The 27,198-nt window shown below is 33.2% G+C and overlaps 1 protein-coding gene across 3 annotated transcripts; it reads right to left on the minus strand.

The window, feature by feature from the left end:
- LOC110655797 (uncharacterized) lies at positions 1-24,521 on the minus strand. 3 transcript variants are annotated; one of them, XR_002495026.2, is made up of 28 exons: positions 24,065-24,521; positions 23,361-23,520; positions 22,218-22,310; positions 21,577-21,679; positions 21,270-21,432; positions 14,569-14,743; positions 13,809-13,937; positions 13,093-13,686; positions 12,338-12,961; positions 11,104-11,172; positions 9,013-9,126; positions 8,690-8,935; positions 7,838-7,885; positions 7,532-7,675; positions 6,871-7,035; positions 6,706-6,768; positions 5,963-6,073; positions 5,762-5,845; positions 5,627-5,674; positions 5,024-5,098; positions 4,328-4,423; positions 3,275-3,355; positions 3,125-3,196; positions 1,938-1,982; positions 1,742-1,825; positions 1,538-1,641; positions 384-777; positions 1-289 (listed from the first exon to the last, which is right to left on the minus strand). XR_002495026.2 is itself a non-coding variant. In XM_021812243.2 (27 exons), exons 1-27 carry the CDS (start codon positions 24,259-24,261, stop codon positions 666-668), a joined length of 3,999 nt encoding a protein of 1,332 aa, XP_021667935.2. In that variant the 5' UTR covers positions 24,262-24,521; the 3' UTR covers positions 1-665. The 3 variants fall into 3 exon arrangements, 2 of the variants coding, with proteins under 2 accessions (XP_021667935.2, XP_021667936.2); XM_021812243.2 differs by having other exon boundaries at positions 1-777; XM_021812244.2 differs by lacking the exon at positions 24,065-24,521 and having other exon boundaries at positions 1-777; positions 22,218-22,317; positions 23,361-23,500.
- Positions 24,522-27,198: the final 2,677 nt, after the last annotated feature.

The following is a 27,198-nucleotide window of genomic DNA, read 5'->3' on the forward strand; positions in this document are numbered from 1 at the left end:
TGATCCCAGAATGTCGCAAATTGCCATAGATTAGTAACATTGAAAAAGAAAGTGAAAATGAGAAGAGAGCTGTACTCTTATTGTGATCATCATGACCAAATTAGTCCTCAATTATATGACGGACCGTACCCCTCATACATGGACAGCAGCTCCACAATCATTTTCCCTTCAAATGGTTCCCCCACCTACGCAGGGAACCACACTTGCTAATCTCCTACAGCTGAGAATGAGAACAATTGGTCGCTTAACCTATGTGGTGCCCTACATGCCGACCAACCAATGTTTCACCCTTCATAAGACATGCCCATATGAGGATGGATTTGAAGATCAAAATTTCAAAGAATGAATTACAATAACTAGAACAAAAATGAAAAAGACATTACAATTATGGTACATTTGTAAAGCAGCCAGGGAAGGAGGGTTGGAATTCTCTGGAGGCAGTTTCTTGCCAAAAATGCAACTTCACCCGCACAGCTGACTTCAATTCATTGCACATCAGATATCAGCTAGTCACTTGTCGGAAGTCAAATGTCCATTTAAGCCACCACTGTCAATTTGTATTCCCCCTTCTGCCAAGTGTTACCAGTGGATAAGGACCATCATCTGGAATGGTCCTTAACAATTCCTTGCTATACAAGTGGTCAATTCCGATTCTCAGTGACTTATCATGTAAGATTTGCTCCATGAACAGAGGAACTCGTTTCTGAAGGGTGTAAAGAGGTGACATGTTGCTGTGTTTGTGAATCATTGAGAAGACCAAGAACTGCTAGCGTCGATCTGCCAAATGCATAGGAATAAATTAACCTTAGAAAACTCTCATCTTTCATAAGAATATGTCAATTAATTAAATAGAGTATATATATATATATATATATATATATATATATATATATATATTGATCTCCAGACTTATAATCTGCTTCTTCATAAGGACAGGTTCTTTTCCCCTCAATCTGTCAAATCCTAAACTCCTCCCCCCATGCTCAAAAAATCACTAACTATTTCCATGATCTCCCTCAACTAGACAGCCCTTGAACATAGGATGTCTGAGGCCTCCATCATCCTTAACTTGAAAGTTCAGTAATGGACCTCCTTGCATCAAATCAAAATTCCACAAATATCTTATGAACCTGTAGATGTTTTGTTCAACCACTGAACTCAGTATAGAGCTACAACTCATTTGGTAATAGGTAATATGAATACTTGATGATTGGTTCTACCAATTTGTGATGCATATGGTACAAAATTAAGGATCATAACGCCCAAAACTCATGCACAGAACCTGGTAACCCTCCAAAATTAATAGTTGAATTGTCAATGCCAAGTGCCAACTCGTGATAGATGCTCTAATACATGGGAAAATTGATTACATAATTCACTTGATAAGCTAATAAATTGCATAGGTCATTAAAACTGCATTATCACACAGGACAGAAATAAATAAAAATAATATCACTTCATTAAAAAAAATAATAAATTTCCCAGTAGATCTCTCGGGACCAAAAGAACTGGTAAATCAGCTCCTTGAGAACTGTACCTAGGTAGTGAAGTTTTGATACTTGGTTGACTTGCATAAGTAGCCAAGGGGCCTCTGAGATTAGCATGCTTGTTCAAAGCACTTTCAAGTAGTGGAGGTGGTAACTGCATGCAGAGAATATATAAAGAAAGATACAAGTTGAAACTGACAAGGTAAAAGGAGTTAACAAGGGGAAGTTTTCCAGGAATGCAAACTATATAATACCTGTAATAATACACGGAAAGAATGTGGCCTTGTTTGAGACACACATTTCAGAAACCCAACCCACAATTTTGGCATTTTCCACACCTGAATACCAAATATTTATAAAAGATAATGATCTCAAACCAGAATAAAGCAAGCATGATAGTCAAACTTCTTTATAAATTTAAGAACAGAATTTTAACTTGGGCCAGCATACCTGTCTACTCACAAGTTTGGAGAGCAACTCCATAACAAAATCAACCTGGGGATCAAACATGAGACAGCATGATTATCATGATTATTTTTTGATCTTCCACATCTTTTCACCCTCTTGCATAGTCAATATCATATGCAGAAGTAATTCATATTTCTATCACAATAAATAAATAAATAAAATGTCCCACATAACCACAAATGACGATGAAAACGAAAACACAGAATCTCTTGAAATGTCAATATTTTAATGGACCATGCAGAAAAGTCTTACAAACTCTACCTGAGATCAAACTCACAGCCACAAATAACATAGCAACTATGGTCCCACTAATAGGTAAAAATATTCTCAAAATATCGCATTTTTTACCATGGTGCATCAAAAGTTGGGCCCAAAGGACTTTCTCATCACTGAATGGTGAGAAACCTTTTTTTTTAATGGAAAAAATGAGAATTTTTTATTAAAAAGCACCAAGGGGGTGAGCAAATGTAAAAAACTCCTGTTAGCAGTATGAGAAATTTCATGTGCAAGACAGAGTCTCTAAATAAATCATATGATTCATATCACACGTGTAGCCTTAAGTATGGAAGGAAAAAAAATCTACACCCTCATAAGTTCTACTATTCCTCCCTTCCACACAATCCAAAAACAGCGAGGGATGAGAGGAGAAATAAACAGCACTCCAAATCAAGTCCACTCCACAGATCCTGCCGCCACCCAGAATGTCCCCATAAACATGCAAGCCACCTCCCTACCTCCCTCAAATGCCTATTTCAATGCAAAAGAAGACGATCAACTGACTCAAGCTCCTTTGCAAGGAAATTGAATATTGATCATGACTTTCCCCTTATATTTAAGATCATCAATAGTCAAAATCCTCCACCAAGAATATTCCCATTCAAAAGAAAAATGATACCTTTTTTTTAAAAAAGAAGAAGAAGAAGAAGAAGAAGAAGAAGCTGGGGCACCAGTTTTACAAATGGCCGTCCAAGGAAATTTAACCTTCAATTAATGTCGTCTTACAAGATAGGCAAAAGGCAAATAAAAAGATTCAACATCAAAACAACTGCTTCAACATAATTTCCATCTATTACCTGATCCTAACCTCTGAAATGATTGCATAAACTAAATTATGAACATAATAATAAAGCATCTTAAAAATGTATTAGAAATTGAAATATTAACATTACCAGGGTAGGAAATGCATCAACTGCCTGAATTACTGTTCTCATGAAGAGTAGAGGCAATGGGGTTTGATCAACCTAACAATATAAAACAGTTACTATAAACACCTGATTAACATTGTCCATTATACCATAAAATGATCAACATTTACATACCATCTGATTCAGGGCCTTAGCCAAAACCTGTTGTGTGAATACTGTGCGTTGCTCAAAACAAGCAGAGCATGCATCTGTTATCTGAATATGTGGAACAGAAAGATACAAACATTAATATGGTCATAAAGCACAGGAAATTAAAGGAGAAACTAACTAAAAGCACAAAAAACTTCTAGCACCCATCAATGATATCTACAAGAAGCTAAGGCCAAAGAGTTTGAATATTGTTCTGTTGAGTCGTAAATCCAAAGCTGAAAGAATCAACACCAGAATATTGTATATTTATAAATCCTGAAAGGCAACTATCCAACATGTTATGGAAGTCAATGCGAAAGCAACACAATAGAAGTTAAAAAAGGGAATGCATAATGTGACCAATTTTTTTTAAAAAAGTTCATCCATCTTGGTTCAGCAACCCTGAGTCCCTGATCAAGTTCAGCATGTATTCATGGTTGAATAATTAGACTAAGGAGTGCTAAGCAAATCAAAAGACGACTACAGCGCTCCTCATAGCAGAAAAAGCAAACAAACATAAAAAATGACTAATGACTTTTTAACCAGAATATTGCAAGTTATGTGAAGCCCACTATACTATGCATCTAATCCCTGCAAAACATTCCCTAAACATCATTTGATCTTTGCAAATTGAAAAGTGAGCAATGCTCAACTCCAATCTGACCGAGTAGTTTGACATTAAGCAAAATGACTCCACCTCCCATCAAGAACTGTACTCAAACGGATAAGCATAACTGATAACTGAGGTAGTTTACTTTTTTACTGCAAAACCTGTTGATGACCTAGGCATGTGCTAAGCAGGTAACTTGTCAGCCCAAGTCTTACATCAAATCCTTTATTTCCCACAATTATCAGAAAATGAAACACCACCAGCCATTTCTCACAACATTAGTACACATTAGGCACAGAATTATCAATTAAATAATAGGATAAAAAAAGCAACACAGAATAATTCAAATATCATTAAAGTCTATGAAGTAGAAAACTAAGGCTTCCTTTATAAACAAAACTATCACCATTCAGGGAAAAAACACATGCCTTTTTTAATGCAAGGCCATCTTTCTCAGGACTGATATCATGGATGGCAACCAACACTTCTGCAGGTGTTAAAGCTGGACCCGTATGAGCTGAACCCTGCCATGACAAGCCAAGAAATCTTAGAAAATTTTTCCCTTTACAAGGGAGAGGAGAGAAAGGATGGCAAGGAGGGAGCAGAAAATCAAAATTAAACAGTCAAGCACATTGTTTAAATTATCTTGGCATGTTTTACGTAGTTCAACCAAATTCACAGGCAGCTATGCATCCTTAAAATTGTTTGTATTCAAATTTTGATGCAATTTTACAGCTGTATCATTGATGATTCGGCCTCTTAACAGAAAAGCCAAAAGTTTTTGCTAATCCCATTGTTTAAGTTTAGCAATGAAACAAGGACCTACGTGTCTGCCCGTTTCCACTGTCTTAAAGAGGAAATTTTCTGTTTATAACACTGGATTATCAATTTTCCTCATCATAATAACAAGAAAACATGAGTAGGTATTACACTGGATTATCAATTTTCCCCGTCATAATAACATGATAGCACAAGTAGGTGCACTAATAAAAATGAAATGTCCTAAGCGACCTAAAGAGATAAGAAGACCAAAAGGGTAAATACACAGAACAGTTAGCTACGCTTGTGGCAGAATAAATACACAGAACAATGCAAATAAAATCACATTAAGCATTCAAATACACCTGTAAAATGTGAGCGAGTGCCATCTGGAACTTTTCTATTGGAAGACCAACTAACCGGGGGAAAATCGGTAAAACCTGAAATCATAAAATGATTAAAATCCAGCTGTGGGTTGCAACGCAATACACTTTCAATTCCACATTTTGCAACACGAGAAAGTTGAAAGCATTAGACTTGGAGATCACTTGATATGCCATGCCAAAGAACTCCACAACTGACAAAGGTTCCAATGGAATAAACTAGATAGACAGAAAGTTTAATGCGGGGGAAGGAAAGGATAGAACATACAATATCCATGTAAATCAAGCTCCTACATCATTTTCTGCCGTCTCTCTCTCTAATCCTATTCCGTGTGATGGCCAAGTCAACAATTTATTCTAGCTGGCCTCTAAGTTAGCTGTCTACTGCAAATTCCACTTGGATTTGGAACGTAATGCACTATACTCGTAACCCTTACTGAAGTAATTGCATAAATCCACTTGTAAACCTCAAGGTAATCACACTCTTTGGTTTGCACAACCATTTTTGCCATTAAATGAACATATGCATAAGCATGAGAACGAAAACAATTTATAGTAAAGGAAGAAACAAATAGTGAAGCAGACCTCATTCTTGGAGAGCGAAGATAATATTGGAATTAGTATAGTAGCATCCTGAAAGAAAACATGATGCCACAACATAAGACCAACATATCAATTATTTGAAAGAGGAAACAGTGAAAGCAAAATTATCAATGGAACCTTCAACTTAGTTTCATATAAATGTTTCACAGTGGCAATCAGATCGGCAGAAGGCATTGTCTCTTGGGTCAATTTTTGTAGCACCTATCCAGAAAACAAAATCAACTTCAACATCATTCATGAATAGAAAATCAGATTCCAATAGCAAGAGAACTTCTTGGTTGAAACAGAATTTCATTATAATCTGAAAAAGGAAGCTACCAGCATCAGAAGATTTTCACATCCTTCTGGTGGATCAGATATTATACGCAGCAGTTCAGAATAAGATGACCCTAGGGCCCTGATAAGGATAGGAATATTGCGATGAACAGCCTGTATTCCATTTTCCAAAAGCCAGGTTAAAATTGGAGATTCAAGGAAAAACAATAGCAGTTACATTTACTATCACAGTAGTGAGGAAAAGAGCTGGAAAAGGGTAATACAACACAAGACCGCATCTACTCAAAAGAGAAAGAAAATCCTGTGGTAAGATAATGGCATAATTATGCCACATTTTGGATCATGTTCGCATAAAAAACATAAATCTAACTAAGCAAACATTTCAATCATGAAATACTATACAACAAACTTGCATCTGTCTAATATTTAGCAGAATCATCATATCTATAGAACCAATTCAAGCCAGCCTGAATACCAGACAATATCAATAAATATAAATAATGAGCTCAACCTCATGAATGACAGACGCGGAATGTGATGTGTGGTTGAAGTGGTTTGGCTTGGCATATTGTTTGAATAAACTGAAAAAGTGATCCAACCACATTATCATATATTAGATGCCCTAAAAGCAATATTTCTCACAATGGGATTGCCATTCAGGAGAAAAAGCTTTCATACATGTGACAACTGGCCTATACAAAAAGACAGCCTATTAATTGTACAACAAATCTATCATCATTTACTACTGCAGTTGCAAAAGATATTGCCATAAATAAATACAAAACCTGCTTCACAGTTTTTGGTGCTCGCCCATAAATATCAAATACAAGTTGAAGAAGAGTAGGTTTCTGGCAGGAAAGAAATTTTGTCAGCATCTTTCAGAAACTACAAGCTAAAAATAAATTTCGCAATAGCTTTCCAAATCTTAAAACCATCACAAAATTGACAACCTGTGTGCACAAAGCAAAAAATAAAGAAACTAGTCGTTGAGCTTCAGACAGTGACATGGTTGACGCACTTTGGACAACCCCTTGTGCACCCCTTGCAGTGTTAGTTTCACAATTTCCAGTATCTGAGAGTTGAGAGCCACTGACTGATGTCTCCTGGCTTCCAACCTGAAAGAATTCCCAGAGGAAAAAGGTAAGTAATCAAAAGAAATTATGGATTAAAATCTTTCTCCCAGTTTCTAACCATCCTAAAAGGCCCAGTGTCATTATTTTTCTGTCAGTGAGTTATTTGAAGAAATAGATATTTTTTGGGGGCAGAAGAATTAATCTTGTTCCATTGTGTCATAGGTTCAAACTACCACACAATTGGACTAAGATTAGAAAAACGAAAGTATATGGCAGCATGTGAAGCATGAGTATTATTTGTGCCTAAAACGATGCATGTCACTCATTTGAGTAAAATGCATATACCACATTCATATCTGAGTAAAATGCATACTTGCGCCTGAACTGATGCAACTGTCACTCATTTTACATCCCAACTAATGCATAATCCCAAATTTATCTTCCTCCACAGGAAACTTTCATCATTGGTCATCCATTAAGAGATAAAAAATTTGCCATAAACAACACCGAATGAGAAACAAAAATACATGATTCATACCTCCCCTTCTCTTTGGTCAGTGGACCCTGACTGTGAAAGCTCTGTGTCTGAAGTACGCTGATCCACAGCTGACAAAATCATTTTTGTTGCAAATTGCTCAATATTATCTGCTATGTAGTTTAGTTGATAGAGTTTATTTGCCACCTATCCAGAATATAGAAAAATTCAAGGATTACTGGCAACAAAAGCCCTTTCTGTCTGGGTTGGAAGAAACTGAATTTACTTTCAAATGAAAAGCAAAGCCAACACCTAGTGAAGGCCATTAGCAAGACTTGACAGTCTTTGATGAATGGAAAGAAACCATACCAGACGGATAGCTTTTGCTCGAATGTCATCTTGTGAATGAACAGCACACTGTGATCAGGAAGAAATGCAAGTAAAAATCCAATTTATAATATTTATACATATTTCTTCAATGTGCACACTACAAAAATTTTCATGGAGGTTTCATCCATTCTCTTTTCTTCCTCTACTTCAGAGTTAAAGTTTAATGCAACATTAGGGCTCCCCACCTTGTGTGTTAAAGATTAGAACATATCATAAAGCATGATGTGTGATGTTAGTAGAAATCCAGCATAGATATGAAAGAGTAAGGTAAACAATGCTTATAATATCAATGCATTTTAACAAAGGAACCAGTAGTATCCAGTTCACCATGATAAAGTGTCTCCCAATTTGGAAATTAACAGGACAAAAAATGTATCCTTTTGACAAAAAATGTATCCTTTCCACATTTATCCAGCAAAGCACACAATGTATATATTGTAGCCTACATTGTACATTATCTGTACATATTAGGATTAATAAATACCATGAATCATAATCACAAAATGAAGCATTTTTTGAGAAATTTCTCCTCTCCTTCTCGCTCATAATCTCTATGTATTCCATGCTTTTATTTATTAATCTGAAAAGCCTAGTTTGGGTTTCTCCACTCTCTTTTGCTTCTTCATTCTATTTATTTATTTGGGAGGAGGGTGGTTAGCACCTTCATAATTGCTACGACTGCTTTCATTTGCCACTAATTTTATCAGAATCCAAATATTCTAACATAGCTCAGGAAGGAGCATAACCGGCTTAAAAGTGATTATTCCATACATATCAATCAAAATATACAAATCATAATCAGTCTAATGTTGTTACACATGACTAGGTTACCTTCAAAGCTATATCTAAGCACGCTTGCCGATTATTTGGGCGGCCCAAAATCAAACCCCACACAGCACCAAGGCCTTGAGTGACACGCTCACCATCTCGAACCTCTTTTCCATGGGAATCCAAAACATCTCTATAACAGAGATCATCTAACAATGTCAAGGCTGACTCTGGCAAAACTGGAACTTCACCAAGAAGCCTGCTGAAGGACTTGTCTGAAGCTGGAAAAGTATCCAGCAGAGACTTGGCCTAAAAGGAAAAGAGTCATATAAATCTAATTCTCACACAAATATAATAAACTTGAACCATCTAAAAAATGTGCTTACCACTACCAAGAGGAATTTCTCATACAGAGCAGAAGCATATGAGGAACTTCCAGCTGAATCTAAAGTCACAAGAGAATGTAGATGGTACAAGATATGCAGCACAAGCTCATGCCCCTGACCCAAAATGAAGACATTAGATCACAAAAACATTAATAAAAGAAGTAACAAAAAATTTCACAAAGTTTTGCTCAAGCATCATGATGATGAAATCTATTGATAACAACAAAATTATTACTCATTATATTATCAACCCAAAGCATTGGCACCAGAAACAGTAAATTGAAAGCTTTGCACATCAAAAGTATATTAAGTTTGAACCTAACCATAATAGGACATTGTTTTAGTTCCATCAAACGAAAAAAGGAAAGTAATAAACAAGAAGGAAATCAAGAATTGCACTGCAAAAAGTAAATTTTTAAAAATAAGAATAAATGCAAGGGCACATGATCCCATTTCATAAGCCTCTAATAGTGACAGAATGACTGACAACAAAGAGAAAATTGTAATGATAATTCAGAGACTCAGATTTGTAAACCTCTGATGGTTCAAAGTCCATCATATTCTTTGGTATTAACTGTACAAGCCAGATAAGCTTAATCGATGTTTTATTGCTTTTCCATGAAAGATAGGTGTAGATATGTTACTCATGTGAATATAGACCTTAGCTGCAAAAAAAAATTGTAAAATATACTGAACAGAGAAAGTAGCAGTTCACAACACAGACTACTGGAAAACTGAATCAGTATAATTTCCATTCTTGCACCTGTAGATTCAAGTAATATTCTTTTCAGGATTTGGTAATATCACATCTAATTATTCATCTTTCCATCCAATTTTCAAAATTTGTATTCAGCCAGAGATACTTTTCAGAAATTGAATAAAGAATTCAAAATACACCCAGAGGAAAGGGACCTGGCACTTTCCTTCAAAGAGGAGACGGGCGTCATTATTTCCCACTAGGAAAGAGGTGGACCCAGACACAATGTCTAATAACAATACTACAAAACTAAACTTAGAAGCATTCTTTCTAGAATCTTTATTTTGGGCATTTAAACAAAACCTTTAGCGCTTCCTGGGTTTTCACAAGCAGTTGTGAGATACTCAGAAGACACAACAGAAATTAATCCAGTGTTTTTCACAGAAAAAATATACATGAGTATCATTTCATTAATTTTCTTATTGTTTCTACACTTTGCTGTAGAGGTTAGATCACCAGTTACAGAGTTAATATTGCTGCATTACACACAGAGAGAGAGAGAGAGAGAGAGAGAGAGAGAGGGAGAGAACAAGAAATGCATATCACTGTAAAAATTGTTGACATCAGCAGAGAATTCTTTCTCCCCATTTCCCCATATGTGTCTTGGGTAAAATAACCTGTAACTTCGCTACATCATCAACCATTAAATGCATATGAAATTTACACAAATATTGCATATGCATTATTTGTAATTACAAAAATTCCCAATGTGAAAAAACTGTAGTTGTTCTAAAAGCTCATATACACACTGGCAAAGTCTAGCGATGACAAAAACTTCCAGCACGTACTTTATTACTCCGTCCATAAATAATAGCCACATTTGGCTTTTTATTTTGTCTAAAATTATTTGCCACATTTAGAAAACCAAGGAGAATTAACCTTTTTTTTTCCAATTTTACCCTTTACCTCTATAAAATACAATAAATATTTATACTATTTCCTAGAACTAATATTATCACCCCTTCTTAATTAAACTAATTGTTTGTCACGTTGATATTCTTTTCTTCAAATTTCCAAGAAAGGGTAATTAAGTAAATTATTAGCTTTTTTTTTTTTTATGAAAATGAGGTTATCCAATCATTTTCTTAATCACCGTGAAAACTCCAAATATGGCTATTATTTGTGGAAGGAGGGAGTAATGATTTACCAAACCAACAAGGCATTTACACAGAAAATGTGACAAGTCATGTTTAAATATCCTTGTAGTAGTTATCATAATTAACAGATTTTACCCAGAGATAATTTCTAAATAAGTCAGCTAGACAAGGTAGAGGAGAGAGAGAGGAATGGATGACACAAGTAATTGACCCAGAAAGGTTCACAAAACAAAATACCTTTTGCAGCTGGTAATCCAAAACAATATGGTTTTGCAGCATCACAACAATGTCATCATCTGCATCAATCTGAAAGGAAACAATACCACATAATTTGCAAACGTAGCTGTTTACAGGTATCCAAAACAACATCCCATCAAATAATAACTAAAACATTTAGCTGCTAATATTTTTAATAACCTATTATGATGTACACTAAATGCTCAACAAGGTATTCATGGACCAGCAGTTGATTGCAAAATGTCAAACTGAATCAGAAACAGAGCACAATGGCATTAATTACATATGTAATGTTCTTGTTGAAATACATTGCAACATACTGAGCCACTCGCAACAATACAAATCATGCCTCGAAATTTTATTCCCTAAGTACTTGGAGTATCAGCGTTTGAACTCAAGTAAACTTCCTCCAACCGAAAAGAAAGTGTGATGCCCAAACCAATTTCAAAAGAAGCTAATTACTTTTTAATCAGTCTATTAACAGCAAGAATTTTTGTTTGCAGCCAGAGAGGATCCAAAGCCAACCAGAATCAAAATAGTGAATAAGACAATCATATAACAGAATCTGTCCATTGCTTTAGAGTCATTCAAAATTGACTCAATGCCCAGAAGGGCTAAGGAGTTACTCAACTGCGGGTAAGACTTTGGCCAGGGAAGGATGTTGGGAGTGCCACTGCCACATGGGCTAGAGCACCACACGTTTATTATGGGGTTTATTATGGAGTGTATTGCTGCTTTGAATAATAGGGCTTTTGATGATATTGAACATTCTATGGCTTTCTCATGGTAGCATCCATCAAGTTCATTTTTGGTGCTGCTACTCCACTTGCTTCTTAGCTTCATCTAAGGATTTTATTCTACATATTGCTTCTTTGCACAAGTATCCTTTTCCTTCACTATCTTGTATGCTACCATGTGCTAAGGCTGCACCAACTAGTTTTTGTTTTTCTTTCAGATGAAGTCAAAGATACACACACACACACACACACACACGCACACACACACACACACACACACACACACACACACACACATATAATTCCACAACAAACCTTAATTATTACCAAGTCATACGATATCAAACACAGATTGAATGAGTATCCTAGATCTTACAGTATACAAAACACACTCCTAATTGCCAAAATTAGACAAAAAGATAAGACCAACTTGCACATCACAAGATTCAAGAGACTGCTTAAAAGTGCTGAACAATCAGAAAGTATGTTGCCCCTACCTGAGCAACTAATCGAGCAAGCAATGCCATACGTGTCCAACTATAATCAGTCCCAGGAAGAGGCTTGTAAGATTCAATAATTCGTTCAACTGCCAATTTTCTCACATTTCGTTGTTGTTCTTCAGTTAATTCAATATATATTGGAAGCTGAGGTAAATCCTGACAGGTTTCTTCAGGTATAGATGTGTTTGAAACAGCTGGAGAATGCTGATCAAGTTCCATAAAAGCTGATGTATGAGCTTCAAATGTCACTTCAACATCTGATAACTTTGATGCAACAGAGTCCTCATCAACTGTGTGAGGAGGAGAAAGACCATGATCTGATGAAGTCTTGACTTCTGAAGAGGGAACAGCATCCTCAGGTTTACTGAAAATCTTTTCTTTCAAACTTACTTGATCACTTTCAGGCACCAGTGGATTTTCTATAGCCTTATCATCAGTTTCACTGTTTGACATTGGAAGTGCAGGACTCTCAACAGATGTCACAACCGGAAGTGAAAGAGGCTTACTCAAAGAAATAGAACCATCAAATTCAGGTTCCATGGCACCAGCATCATCTGTAATAGGTATGGATGGTACTCCAACAGATGATGCTGCACGTCGTGGATCCAGGCGACGAGGATCCTGGATAAAGTTACCAATTAAGTTATCTAGAAGTAAATAAATACTAAGATATCACAGACCCGCAACTGATTCTGATAAATTGAGCATACAAAAACACAGAAAATAATGTATTACAAGTACACGTCCTTTACCCTTCTTGGATCACGTTTAGCATCAGCCGGGTAATTATTGGCTGTAGACGTATCAGACAATGATAAACCATTTGTTGCAGAAAAAGGCACATGTGCAGTTGGAACTGGAGAAAAAGAATTTGTTGGAGCAGAAGTGACCACAACTTGTGCTGGACTGCTTACAGGTCCAATTGGACGAGATACTGGCAAATTTCCAGACCTTGACAAAGGTGGGGGATTCTTAGGCAAATGCTTCATGTTAGCGATGACAATATCAGCTAGCAGATCAGGATGAATATTTGAAATGAGAATTTCAAGTGATTCAGCACCTCTCTCTCCTTCAGCAAGCAATGCACCAATCATAGCTATCATTTGTTCCACAGGAGTCAAATCACTATCTAATAAAGAAGCATTAGAGGATACTCCATTGACTGATACAGATTCCTCCTCAGAATCATTTATTTGGATTGGCACGGTTGATGAGATGTTGGGACCATAACAAATTCGCTTGGACGATACCTCGTGGCCATTTGCTAGCTCTTCAGTATCAAGAGACACAGATCTTTTTCTCAACTGATCCCCTGAAACTGGAAGTTGGCTTGACAGTTGATCGTCCTATTGAACACAAGTTAAATTAAGCGAGACAATTAAAATTCCAGTTAAAAAGGAAGAAAAAAAACTAACAGATTCAAATAATATAAGAAATAAATGCAATAGACATAATTCAAGAAACTTACCCTGCTAAACCTGGATTCACGTGAAGCACGCTCATTATTTTTAATCATTTTGTCAACTTGACGGATAACTTGATCAGCTGCATCCCCAGCATTCATAGCACGTAAAGCCCTAAGCAATCTATCTCTTGACTGAAAAGGAAACCAAAAGAAAATTTGCAATTGCAGGCATGAAGCCAGGTAAATAACATCACAAATGGAGACACAGTACTTTATAATTAGTAACCTGATGCATCACTTTCTTCTTATAATAAAGCAATTTTCCTAGAAGAGCTGTAGTAACATAATTTTGTATTACGTTTGGGCTTTTGAGAACCTCTTCACTTAGAAGACAAATGCTCATTTACTAAATATAAGAAAAGAAGATGAGACACAATCAAGTACAGTAAAATTTAAGTTCATATCTAACATAGATCCTCACAATGCACACTGTGGTTCTCCTATTACACGTTGACAGACTGCAACTGATAACCTAGAATTGCTAATTTCACCTGGCTATGTATTGCTTGTCTTTTGGCCGTGCGCAATAAAGAGTTCTGGTGGCCCAGTAAGATTACAAGTCAGAAATATTGCATAGAGCCCATTAAGCAGCAGATGCTAATTTAAATCATTCATGAAAAATAACTAGTTCCATGAGCACTCATGACTTGCATTGTTTTTCAACAATATTTCAACCGAGCAAAATCAATAGGAAGTAGACACATGTTTTAAGGGTGAAGTAATTAGAAGTTGACTACAAAAGAAAAATGTAAAATGAAGTCACCTCAAAAATGACTGGATGCGTACACCGCAAGAATCCCAAAAAGGCTGTTCTCAAGGAGTACTGGATGCTAGCAGTATGACATACTTTCACCGCCTCAAAATTTGGACTAAAATCAAGCAATGCAGAAAGAACAGTTCCATAGTGGAGTGGCCTCTTCCTAGCTATAGCTGCAAGACTGTCAAATAGATAAGTACATAATTAGACAACAAAAAATAATAATAGGGAAGACACTTATGCAAAATGACTTGAGATCAGCGGCAGAGAGTAGAACAAAGGACTAGAACAAAATGACAACAAATTATATCAAAACAAAGAACTAAGACAGAACATGTATTCAGATTTCAGATCATGAGGTTTGAGGAAAACAAACATAAAGGTAAAGCCAACGACATTAGAAGAAATATATCCATTTGTTGGGGAAAAAAATACTAATTTGACACATTTGGCAAGAAAAATTAAAGAGGTATACATAGCTCCAAACAAGTGGTTCATTTTGCAAGTATAAAGCACACACCTTTAAATTAAATCATGATTACCCATAACCATTAATAATTTCTTGGAATGTCCCGTGGCATCACAAAGTTTCTTATCACTTTGAAGAGTCTACTACAACCTTATACCCATGATTCCACAATCAACACTTAATTAATAGCATCCTCCACATTATTTAATACAATGTCCATTCAGGACAGCAAGATCGCATAAAGCTTCAAATATGAGGCAAAAGTTTTGGCGCACAGATATTTTAAGCTGTAGAAGGCATGCAATTTGAATAAAAGACAAATAAAAAAGTAAGCATCTCTGTTTCAGTCTTGTATGCTCTTCACCATTGTGATAAAATCAACAAGCCATGTGTTGAGATCTCCCAACAAAGAAGCAACGACTCAAACTGCTTTAGACAAAAGTATAATTCAGTAAATACCTATTTTGAGCTAGAGAAGACATACATTTGACGTATAATCAAACTGAAATTTCCAACATACTGAGAATGCACCAATGAATGAAATCCCTCAGTCACACCCACCTAAAGTCCCTGACACTCCTAGGAAAGAGCATGCTCTTCCTATGTGAGCGCATAACAACTACAGCAGACACATTGTTATCAATCTTACTAACTCCAAAGGTGTTCAGGCACAACATTACAGAATTGCCTAAAGGAAATAATCTAGGATACATCATCCCCAATGGAACGCAGTTCACATATTCACCTAAAGGCGCTTGCACCAAGCCTTCAACAACAGCATTATCTACGGCATGCTGCACTTCAACCTCTTTATGGAGCAGGACAATACTAAACTCCTTTCAATCACCCCTGTACAACTTCCATTGCATTCTGATCCCACAGAAATAAGAAATCTTAAAGTAAAAAACAGTATAGGTTCTAGAATGATTCATAGAATGCTTTATATCCTTTCTGTACTTAATATTTTCTGAATTCTATTGAGATATTATTATCTGACTTCTATTGAGAAATTCTTTTATCTATAAATTGAAGGGAAAAAAAATTGAACAACTTTTGGTCAAAAGAAGTCTGGGATTCTTGTTTCCTAACATTTCATACAAATGTTCAAATTTATATGTATAAAATCACTACTGCATAATAACACAAGACATCATCTTCCTGTCAAACAGCCCATCTTTTGCAGCTAAAAATCTAAACAAAGAAGCATATTAACAATTCAAAACAGAAAATCAAGCTCAAGAATCCATTTGAATTGACCATTATCAGGCTCTTCACACTATCTCAAATAAAACCACAATGCATGGATTGTCATAGCCTATTTAGCAGGCGGTCCTTTCTGATACTTCCACACAAATAGCAAAATGTGAATATCAACGTCCTCTGAAGTGACCCAAAATTTGTATCACCAATTGCTGCTACAGTATTAATTTCCACCCAAATCAGACTACCCAAAAAAAAAAAAAAAAAAAAAAGCCTTCACCATTGGCCTAGTCACCCTCTTGTGAGTTTAGAAACTAAGGATAAAGAAACTTGATAGAAAAGCCTATGCAACACTATTGCATAGTACAAATAATTGAAAGGACAAAGAAACTTGATAGAAAAGCCTGTGTAACACTATTGCTTGCTTCTACCAATTGAAGAAAGTTCTGAAGCACTAACCAACCCAAGAACACTCAACATGGGAGTCAAGGAGAACTTACTAAGAACAGCGCTAGCACAACAGAATCCCAGTAAGCAAACCATAGATGAAAGGTGAAACATAAGGTTCCTAAATGGATTTTTAATTTTAAAGTTCTAACTGAATTATTTCTCAAAGATACATGAGCTAGTCCACAAGGCCTAAAAACATGTCTTGCAGCAACAAGAGTTGCCATCAAGCATCCAAACATCCAGTACAAGTGCATAATAATGCAGCATAAGAATAACACCAACCAATAAAAGCAAAATGCAATTGACAGTGCATCTTTTCTTTCAAATCATCAAATCAAACCTCACAAAAGCTTCAAAGAATTCAATAAAATTGCAAAACCATCTATGATGAACTAGTGTAATGACACGACCACATTTTTCCTACTTCATGTGAAAACTATAATTAATTCACCTTGCACAATTATTAGCATAATGTAACTATACACGATAAATTTATGAGATACAATCTTTTTTATTTAAAGTGACACATCATCTTTTTGACATCTAATCCAATATTATAGTATATATAGTAATAATAAAACAACAATGTCAATTTGAGTTAATATTCTTGGCCTTCAGCAGACAACATTGCTTCCATGCCCCTTATTCCAGCAGGATACTTCCATAACTGAATAATGTTCTCCATGTGATTACTAGTTATGTTTGCTGAAAACTTTATACAATTGCTTACATTCATTAAAAAAAAAAAAAAAAAAAAAAAAAAAAAAAAAAAAAATATTCAAAAAACTCTAATTTGCTCCACATAGTTCATAACTTCAGCTCTTTTAAAATATAAACAAATTTACTTAGATAATTTATAGAGCTCAAATGTAATTTATAGAGCTCAAATGTGGAGACACTTGGCTCAAATGTGGAAATTTCTTTTTTCCTGTTATCAATACATCCCAACATGCATTTTTTCCTCGAGCTTTTTCACATATCAACTTGAATTCAGAAGCTTGATTTGTATGAAAACAACCAATATGCATGTGTTTTCTCCAAATTCATTTCCATTATATGTCAAAATGATTACCTTCCACAAAGCTGCAATCCAAAACCAATAAGCTAATGAACAAAAGAGCATACATAGTTATGTTTACAAATGATATTGAGGTGCAGAACCCAAAAGATACTATGAAGTACAAAACCTGTACTCCAAAATCTAATGTGCCATCTTTCACTTCCACATCTGATGGTTATATTGATATGCCACAAATATTACTTTTAGTTGCTTCAACTATACAACAAAAGAACACAAACCAAAAAAGAATCGTCTATGGTAATTCACAATACAGCCAAAGGAAAAATAGTTATTCAATAAAATTTTAAGGGGAAAAAAAAAACTTTAGGCGATGAGAATGAAAGATCAAAGAATCAAAACCAGGTTGACAAAATTAAACCTTGGATGATGAAGAGATGATTTTAAATGCAACTAAAGAACGTAATGACAGAATTTTAAAAAGGGGAAAAAAGAATTGATGTATCGTAGAAATAGAACAATTTGAAAAATTCTAGTTTCAGTAATAATCTAACAAAAAGTTTTGCCTGAAATGCCCTCAACTTGATTTTTAACAGCATCTAAAGAATTATTACAAGTAACAGTATTAGTGCATGTGCTCAGGAACTTCCACAATTACTTTTTAGGCCAATCTTTCCAGAAGCATTCAGATCCACATTCCACAATCATCATTGTAACGAATTTTGAAAATATTGCTAAAAAAAATCATCAAATATAAATAGATGAACTTCACAAAGAGAACGAAGAGCTAGTAAAACAAGTGAGATAAATATTTGGAACAGAAATAAGAAAGAGAAAGTATTGCAAGGTAATCCCAAGTTAAAAGAACTTATAATTATTTAAGATATTAAATGTGTATCAACTGTAACAGAACATTAATACATTTTCAATTTGGATATCATCAGCTGTATGCACATACAGCACAAGAACTCGAACAATAATAAAGTAAATAGCCCCCTTAACAGTTCACAAAATATAAACTGCATTGCTGACAACCCAGTCTCTCTCAGCACATGAGATGACAATTTTGCCATCAGTTAACCATTCTTATCACTGGCCAATTGTGCTGTAAAGTATCCAAACAATGTCAACATTGTCTAGTCCCGTAACTCCCATTATCTGTACCACCAATGCAACAGTATCCAAGCCCAATAAATCCTCATAAGAGAGCTGGTCAGCATGCTGAAATCATAGCACAAACAAGCAGTTGAACTTGCACTAAAACCTGTTTCCAAGCTTCAGTCATCCCTCCAAAAATTTCAAAATAGTATAAACAGGCAATTCTCTCCATATATGAATACATAGAAAATCTTAAAGCCTTCATTATTTGGAAGATGCTTAGCAAATCAGTAACAGCAAAATACACAGAACATTTGCAATAACTGTAATTTCATGTTTGCATATGAAAGACAAGAATTGTAAGTAACTAATACATTTCCAGCCAGGGAGTAGGAGAACAACTAAAACACATTTTGACTCAATTTACCAAAGAGAAACACAAAAGCACAAAGTCTTCTCTCTCTCTCTCTCTCTCTCTCTCTCTCTCTCTCTCTCTCTCTCTCTCTCTTTAATTTTTTGCACAGGGGGAAGCAAGGGATGAGGCTAGATAAAATGGAATTTATGCATGTAACCATTCGTATCAAACTCTTACTGACATGGCATAAACAAAGCAAAAGCAAGTCCAGAAATGATTGCATTAATGAACTGAATAAAAATACACCACAATCATATAATTCAATGCACTTGTCCAAAACTGTCATAAAAGAAGGCATTATACAAATGTTTATCGATTCTCGAAAAAAGTATGGTTTATGATCTTTGCAAGATGATATGGCATGGGTAGGAGAATGAATAGCCAGGTGCCATTTCTAAGTATATGCATATGATTATTGGCTCTGCAATTCTTTCATTCCTCTTTTTCAATTAATAATCCACTATTGACAATTGGAGTAAAGAAAAGTAGTTGTCCAAATTAACATCTTTTAGCAGTTCTGATATAAGATCAGGCAGAATCCAATAGCAATTAACACATTTGATAAGGTTTCTTCCACAGGAACACAATCCAATACCTTCAGTAGAAAATGATACCCTTGGACCATTTAGACCATAGCATCAATTAAATAAAAGCCAACAATAACCCAGTTCATCCAAATGAAAAACAAATAACAAAGACCTATATATTCATCAATGCTAGCCGCACAGAGTGAATTATGACTGTATCTCAGTTGGCTGACTAAAGGGATCCAATTATTTAGTCTGGCATAATTGCTTGGGAGCACTGACATTGGACCTGCTATTCTTTTTACATTTTTGTTATTCCAGCTGAGCAAATTTATCGTTCCTTTTCTTGTTCTTATTACTCCTTATTAGAAGTGTCATGGAGTTCTTTGGATTTCATTCTTCTTCGTCAGTGGAAATAAAAGAATCTTCTCATTCTTACCTTTCATTAATCTATGATATTCCTAACTCTATCAAATACAGTGTCCATCCCAAAACTTTTTTACCCCTCTTGAATATTATTTTTTAAGGAAACATTCAACATGCAATGGATGTACTCGCATTTATAACAAAATGTCTAAATCTCCAGAATTTTCCATTCAGGCCCTTGTTCACTGAATTCAACTTAAAGTTAATGAAGAAATAAACTTTAGAAAGTAGTGTGGCAAGCACTTTGGACATTCCAAAATGGTAAGATGAAAGTAAAACACTAAGATGCATTATAGACTTCAAATGCAAGGTATTCTTCAGAAAAAACATACCAAATTATAGCAAAAAATAGGATTTCAAATTTGCAGCTACATGAGAAGAAATACAATAAGAACAAAAGTTTGGAAGGTCATCTCATAGTAAAACTCTTCAATTGCTTAGTTAATAATTCAGGTAAGGTCTCAGAAAAAGGAAAAGAAACAAAAAACTCTTCATGAATTTCACTATAGAGAAAGCAAATAATAATAATAATAATAATAATAATAATAATAATAAATTAAAAGCTTCACATTTCAACCATGACATTTCTGAGTTTGATAACAACTAGAGACCAGACAAATATGCCCAAAAAGAGAAATGGAAGTGCAAATCATTTGTGTACTTAACAGCAGAGTTCTGCAATTCATGGAGACTCAAATAAGAACTGAGGATTATCAGAATTAATAATATCTATCATGGATAAGAATCATAAATTAGAGAAACACAAATCTAACTTGCACTAAGCATTCAAAACTGAACAAGGGAATTAGCATGACATTTATGGAATTAAACAAGGTATTTTCAAGCAAATTGAGAAATATTCATTTCTGCACTTCTTTCACTCCAAACTTTCCTTCATTATCGAGTAACACATTTTAACAAGCAATTTCTCATTCTCAATGATAATATTTCTACAAGATTCAAATCCACATTAAGAAACATCGAAAAGGGAAAAAGAGAGAGTTTTATATTTCTGAGATGGTAAATTATGCACCAAGAGCTAAATCGCTCAAATGTATAAATGCACAGATGAGATAAAATAATTAGTGATAAGTGAAACCTCACCAATTGACTACAACAATTGTCAAAGAACCAGGAAGATTGCTGGGTGATTGCAAAAAATCCAATAGAATGCCAAGAGTCCTGTCTGCATCTGACATGAGTGCAACTGGATCCAAAACAGGATGGCCACCAACTAGCCATGAAACATTAAATAACTGTCTATTTCCTGTAATATGTAGAGAAGAATCAGCAGGCAGAAAAATCAACATGTTAAATGCATAGCATAAATCAACATCCCGAAAAGACTTGGAAATGCTGTCAAATCATCTAATAGAAATCTTTTAAACCCTTAAAGGTCAGAATGTGGTACCTTCTGCAACAAGTTTGTCAGAATCATTGGTGTCATCTGTAAAAAGTAATATGTATGTTTCCAAAAATTTCAATGACAGCAACTTTGTCCCAACATAACCAGGCTACAGTCAAGTTAAAAAAAAAAAATCCAGATAAGTTTTAAAATACTAAATGATCAGGGTAACAGAATTTATTTGGATTAGAAATATCAGATATATTTCAATAACCAAACTGGAACAAAATTTACTAAAGTTTGCTAACAGTCCCCCAGAAGCCAAGGATTTTCAACGTTAATAAGAACCCGACTATATGTCCTTGACCCAGAGACTTAATGTTTCTCAAGTAAACTCTAGAATGTTCTCACCAATCATCCAGTACAACAAGGAAGAACTTTATAACATAAAACCTGTTCATATGTAGAATGATCGCATACATTTCATGCTCATAAGGGCTCTCTGGAGAATTACAGATAAATGAATCAGTAATTTGCAAAACAAATATACTTTAATGAAGGATTACTGCCTCTAAGAAAGGGGGGAAGGGAACATAGCTTCTTATCACCAAATATTATTTCAAAGAGAGGAGGAAAAGGTGCATTAGGCGATATTTCCAAAGAATAAAGCAAATTCAATACAAATAAAAAAAAAAATTACTATATACCTCCATTGCAATTGCAAACACTGCATCCTTGAACTTGATCATCCATAGCCATAGTTCTTCAAGACCATGCTCCACCTTACCACGCCGGCGAAACTAAAAACTTACAGGATATGAATAATTATAAGGAATGAAGAAACTAAAAGAATGCACGTTATTTACCACCAACAAAATGTGGAAGAAAAGTGAATAAGGGATTCAATCAAAATTTATATAGCAAAGTTTGATAAGGAAAATATAACAATAACTAAAATGAATCATTATGATTCCAATTTCCAACAGCATAAACTACAAAAGCTAAAATAAAAGTCAAGAGGCATTTGCAACGGATATCCCACCACCATTTATTTAAAGCAAGCACACAAAAGAAAGCAGGCAATTTAATTATAGGGTAAATTACAAGTTAGCCCCTGAGGTATATCAAAAACCACAAGTCAGTCTCTGCACTTCTGAGGTTTAATTCCATTGATAAAATGATCCCCATCCTAATTACCGTTAATTTGTAATAATTTGAAACAACTATGTCTCTCAAATTTAATTTATTCACAAAATGGTTCCTCAATTCAAATTTTATTTTAAGTGATTATTTATTTTTAAATATAAAATCCTAGAACAGTTATAATTAAATAATATATAATTAAACAATTATGCAATATAAAAAAAAATAAAACTAAATACTTAATTATTTAAATATAAAACACTAAAAATAGTTAATTAGAAAATAATATATGCTTTTCTAACTTAAAATAATATATGCTTTTCTAACTTTTAAATAGCATGGTTTTCTAACTTTTAAATAAATAATTACTTAAATATAAATCTTAGATGGAAGGACCATTTTGTCAACAAAACAAACTTTGAGGGATGTTATTTCAAAATTAATGGTAAATTAGACAAAGGGACTATTCTGTTAATGGAATGAAATCTCGTGGACTAAATGGTTTCTCATGAGAAATGCAAGGACTGACATGTGTTTTTTTGACATACTTCATTACTCTTAATTATAAACTAAGACCAAAATCAAAACCAATTTTAGAAACTAAAACCCAAAACAAAAAGGAGGTTCAGCTGGTTCAAATGTTTGGTTAATTAATACCATTCCACACACAGAGAGAGAGAGAGAGAGAGAGAGAGAGAGAGAGAGACCTGCAATGCCATTTCCTCTAGAACAGCACAAAAGATATGTGTGCAACTAATAATAGACTGCCTTGCAACGAGAGGATCAGTATCTTTCATAAAAGCCAATAAGACAGGTATAAGTACAGAACAGTGCTCCATTGCTTTTAAACCAATTTCTTCAATTATCCTGTAATCCATCCAGAACAAAAATGCAATGAAACTCAACATACACCAAGGAAAATGACTAAGCAACCTCAATTGAATTTAGCCACAGTAATTCAGCACAAACCCCTTCTTAATTTAATTTATCAAAAGCTCCTAATAAAAACGCTACCAAGTCAGTTGGAACATTTTAAGCAATACTGAGGAAAAGGAGATCAGGTTTTCAGCTCAAATAATAATCTGAAGCATTTAGCTTGTTAACCATGTACCCAATTAACCATGGACTCTAAACACACATGCAGAAGCGATTGACTACGTTGTTTAATGCTAACCATTTGAAAAGAAGCAAACCAAAACGCCAATTAAAACAAAAAGGTTGACAAATTGAAAAAGAAACCAGGTAGAAGACGCAATGTAAAAGCACAGTTAAATTGTTCAGAATTATCCCCAAAAAGGTCCCTCGTTCTAAAAAACACCATCTTGTAATACATAATAACTAACCAAATTCTTAAAAAAGGAAAAACTAAATTCCAACAATAAATACGAGAAGATTAGGGCTTTGAACTGACTTGACAAGCATTTTTCGAACTAGATTCTCGGGCGAAAATTGAAGTTCAGCCAAGTAAGGGAAAAGCTCGGCAGCTAAAGACGGTTCGACTGACAATAGAATGTCTTTGGCCTGCTTCAAGGAGGAGAGCTTCACCGCCAAATCGCTATGAGTGTTCGCTGCAGCGAGAAGAGAAAGCGCTTGGTCCCTCGAAGCCATGGGTGACCTTATAAATTGGTCGACAACCTACAACGGAAAAGATAATTTGGGTGTTTTAGGGTTTTGAGGAAAGGTGATGAGGTTTTACCAGAATCAGCATGAGCAGGGGAATCAGAGATTGCGAGAAACAGCAGAATTTTTCATGTAATAGTGAATTTTAGTAACGATTTTGTTGTTGGAGGAGGTAGGGGTTTCTCACAGTCACAGTTAATAAAATGGGTCGATGTGGTGTGGGTTTCCAGTTTTGTGGATGAACCGGAGTTGCAGACATTTTTATAAGGCCCGATCGCTAACGTGCGCCCTCGTGTTTATTTTCCCTTCCATTTTTTACGAATTAAATGTATTCCAATAAAATTATCCCTACATACAAAATTATTATTCAAAACACAAAGAATAAATTATTGGCTCAATTCACTATTCAAATTGCAAAGTGAAGTTAAAAAAGAAAAAAAATACTATTTTTGTATAAACCTTCAAATTTTCCTTAACATGTGTTTTTGATATTTCCAAAAATACATATGATAGAAAAAATATTTTATATTTGAAAAATAATGAATTGATGAAAATAAATTAAATTTAAGAAATATAATAAATAAAATAATTATAACTCTAACCTTTCTTTCATTAAGAGGAGGTAATAGATAGTAAGAGTCCTAAGAAGTTAAGTGATGTCCATTGATTATGCATACTTGGCAACAAATTTTAGAGAATTAAAATTCAATTATTCAAAATTGATTCATGGCCCAAAAGGCAAAAAAAATCTATATATTATGCTTTTAACCTTATTTAAGGTGAAAACAACCTTTTTGTACGGTGTGGGATTATTACAAAGTAAATTTTTTAAATATATTAATTAAAAATATTTAAAAAAAATTAAAATTGAATTTAATAATTTTTAATTATAATAATATTAAAATAATAAAATTATTTTTTTAAATTATTTTTTTAATAATATCTAAAATAATATTTTTATTTAAAATAATTTTTTTTTTAAATAATTTTAACTTTCCTGCAATGTAAAATAAATACCACATTAGCTTAAGTGAAGAGCAAGCGGAGGCCCTAATATACGCGTGCGCGAGGTGGGCTAGCCCCATGGCAAATCAAGCAGGTTGACTTGAAAAATCTTCACCAAGCATGTCACACAATTTCGCCTAAATTGCACAGGTAGAAATATGAAAGACGGGGGACAGAGAAATAAGGAGAATTGAGAATTAAATAGTAAGTATAGTGATTTTATCGTATGTTATATGGATTATTTATTATTTTAATGATATAAATTTATATGTTTTTTTATATTTTATATTTTTTTAATTATATTATAAAATTTTATTAATAATAAAATTTTTAATTAATTATAATTTTATTTTAAATATTAATAAACAAATAAGTTAATTAATATATTATTTTTAAATTGTTAATAAAAGCTAGTAATGATTTTTATGCTTTCTAAATATTAAATGATTTCAAACTTTAAATGTTTTATAGGAACATTTATTTATGCACGTAAATAGAAAAATTTAATAAAAAAATTATCAAACATAAATATAAAGATTTTGAAAAAAAAATTATAATTATATAAAGAATAATTAAATTATCAAAAATAGTGAATAAAAAGAGAAAATATTTGATAAGTACTATATTCAATATCCAATAAAAGTGAAAACTTAATTTATTTTATATTATTAATAAATTTTATTAAAATTTAATAAATAATATATTATTTATATTTTTAATTAATTCATATATATACATTATCAAATGAAAAAAAATTAATATTCGACATCTTTTTTTAATCTAAATTTTAAAAATTTAAATAATAAATTGATAAATTTTAAATAATAATTATCTTTATATCTTTATTTAAAATCTCAATAGAATTATATCTAATAACTATATGAAGAGCTTAAATCTCCGTTCTAATCAATTTTACATATCTCTTTCATAAAATCATTAATTTAAATTATTTTAGAGTCTTCACTGTGATTATCTCGCTAATAATTTCCATCAACTGTAACAATTATAATATGTTATATCTTATCAAGCCACATTTTAATCAATTGATTAGCAATTAAATTGATTGAAAAGTTATCTATAAAAGTCGAGTGACATAAATGCTAATTATAGCATAATACATCAAAAAAGCAAAATAAATATCCTTAATAATTACATAATATAGAATTCCAACATTTTAAGTAAAACAAAGAGGATGAGATCATTCTTAAGGAAAATTCTTAAACACACAAAGGTAATATTTGATGTAAATGAATTTTATAAAATTTTATAGAATTTAATTGTAAAACTAAAATTTTAGTATTTAGTTTAAATAAAAATTCATTTGAAATTTTTAATAATTAATTTCATGAAATTTATTATAATTAAACAAAATTTCATTAAGACCTTATTTAGTTTAATTTTATGGTAAATTTTATTTTATTTGAATTCATTTACAAATTAATTTTTTTTTGGTATATTTTATATTAAATGTAGACATTATTTCAAATGAAATGAATTTTATGTTTGAAATAAATAAAATAAAATAAAATAATATATAATAAGAAAATAATTTTATCACTTGAAATATATATGATTTTAAATTTAGAATTCATTTGAAAATTTTATCAATTTTGATAGAATTTAATTTAGTTATAATAAATTTTATGGAATTGATTATTAAGAATTTCAAATAATTTTTTATTTAAACTAAATATTCAAATATTAAATTTATAAATAAATTTTATAAAATTTGATGAAATTCATTTATATCAAACACTACTTAAAATTGATAGAATTTATAAATGGATTCTAAACTTAAAATCATATATATTTTAATTGATAAAATTATTATCTTATTATATATTATTTTATTTTATTTTATTTCTTTTAAATATAAAATTTATTTTATTTGAAATAAGTTTTAAATTTAATAAAATATAT

Source organism: Hevea brasiliensis, chromosome 12, assembly GCF_030052815.1.
Source record: "Hevea brasiliensis isolate MT/VB/25A 57/8 chromosome 12, ASM3005281v1, whole genome shotgun sequence".
NCBI classification, from domain to species: domain Eukaryota; kingdom Viridiplantae; phylum Streptophyta; class Magnoliopsida; order Malpighiales; family Euphorbiaceae; genus Hevea; species Hevea brasiliensis.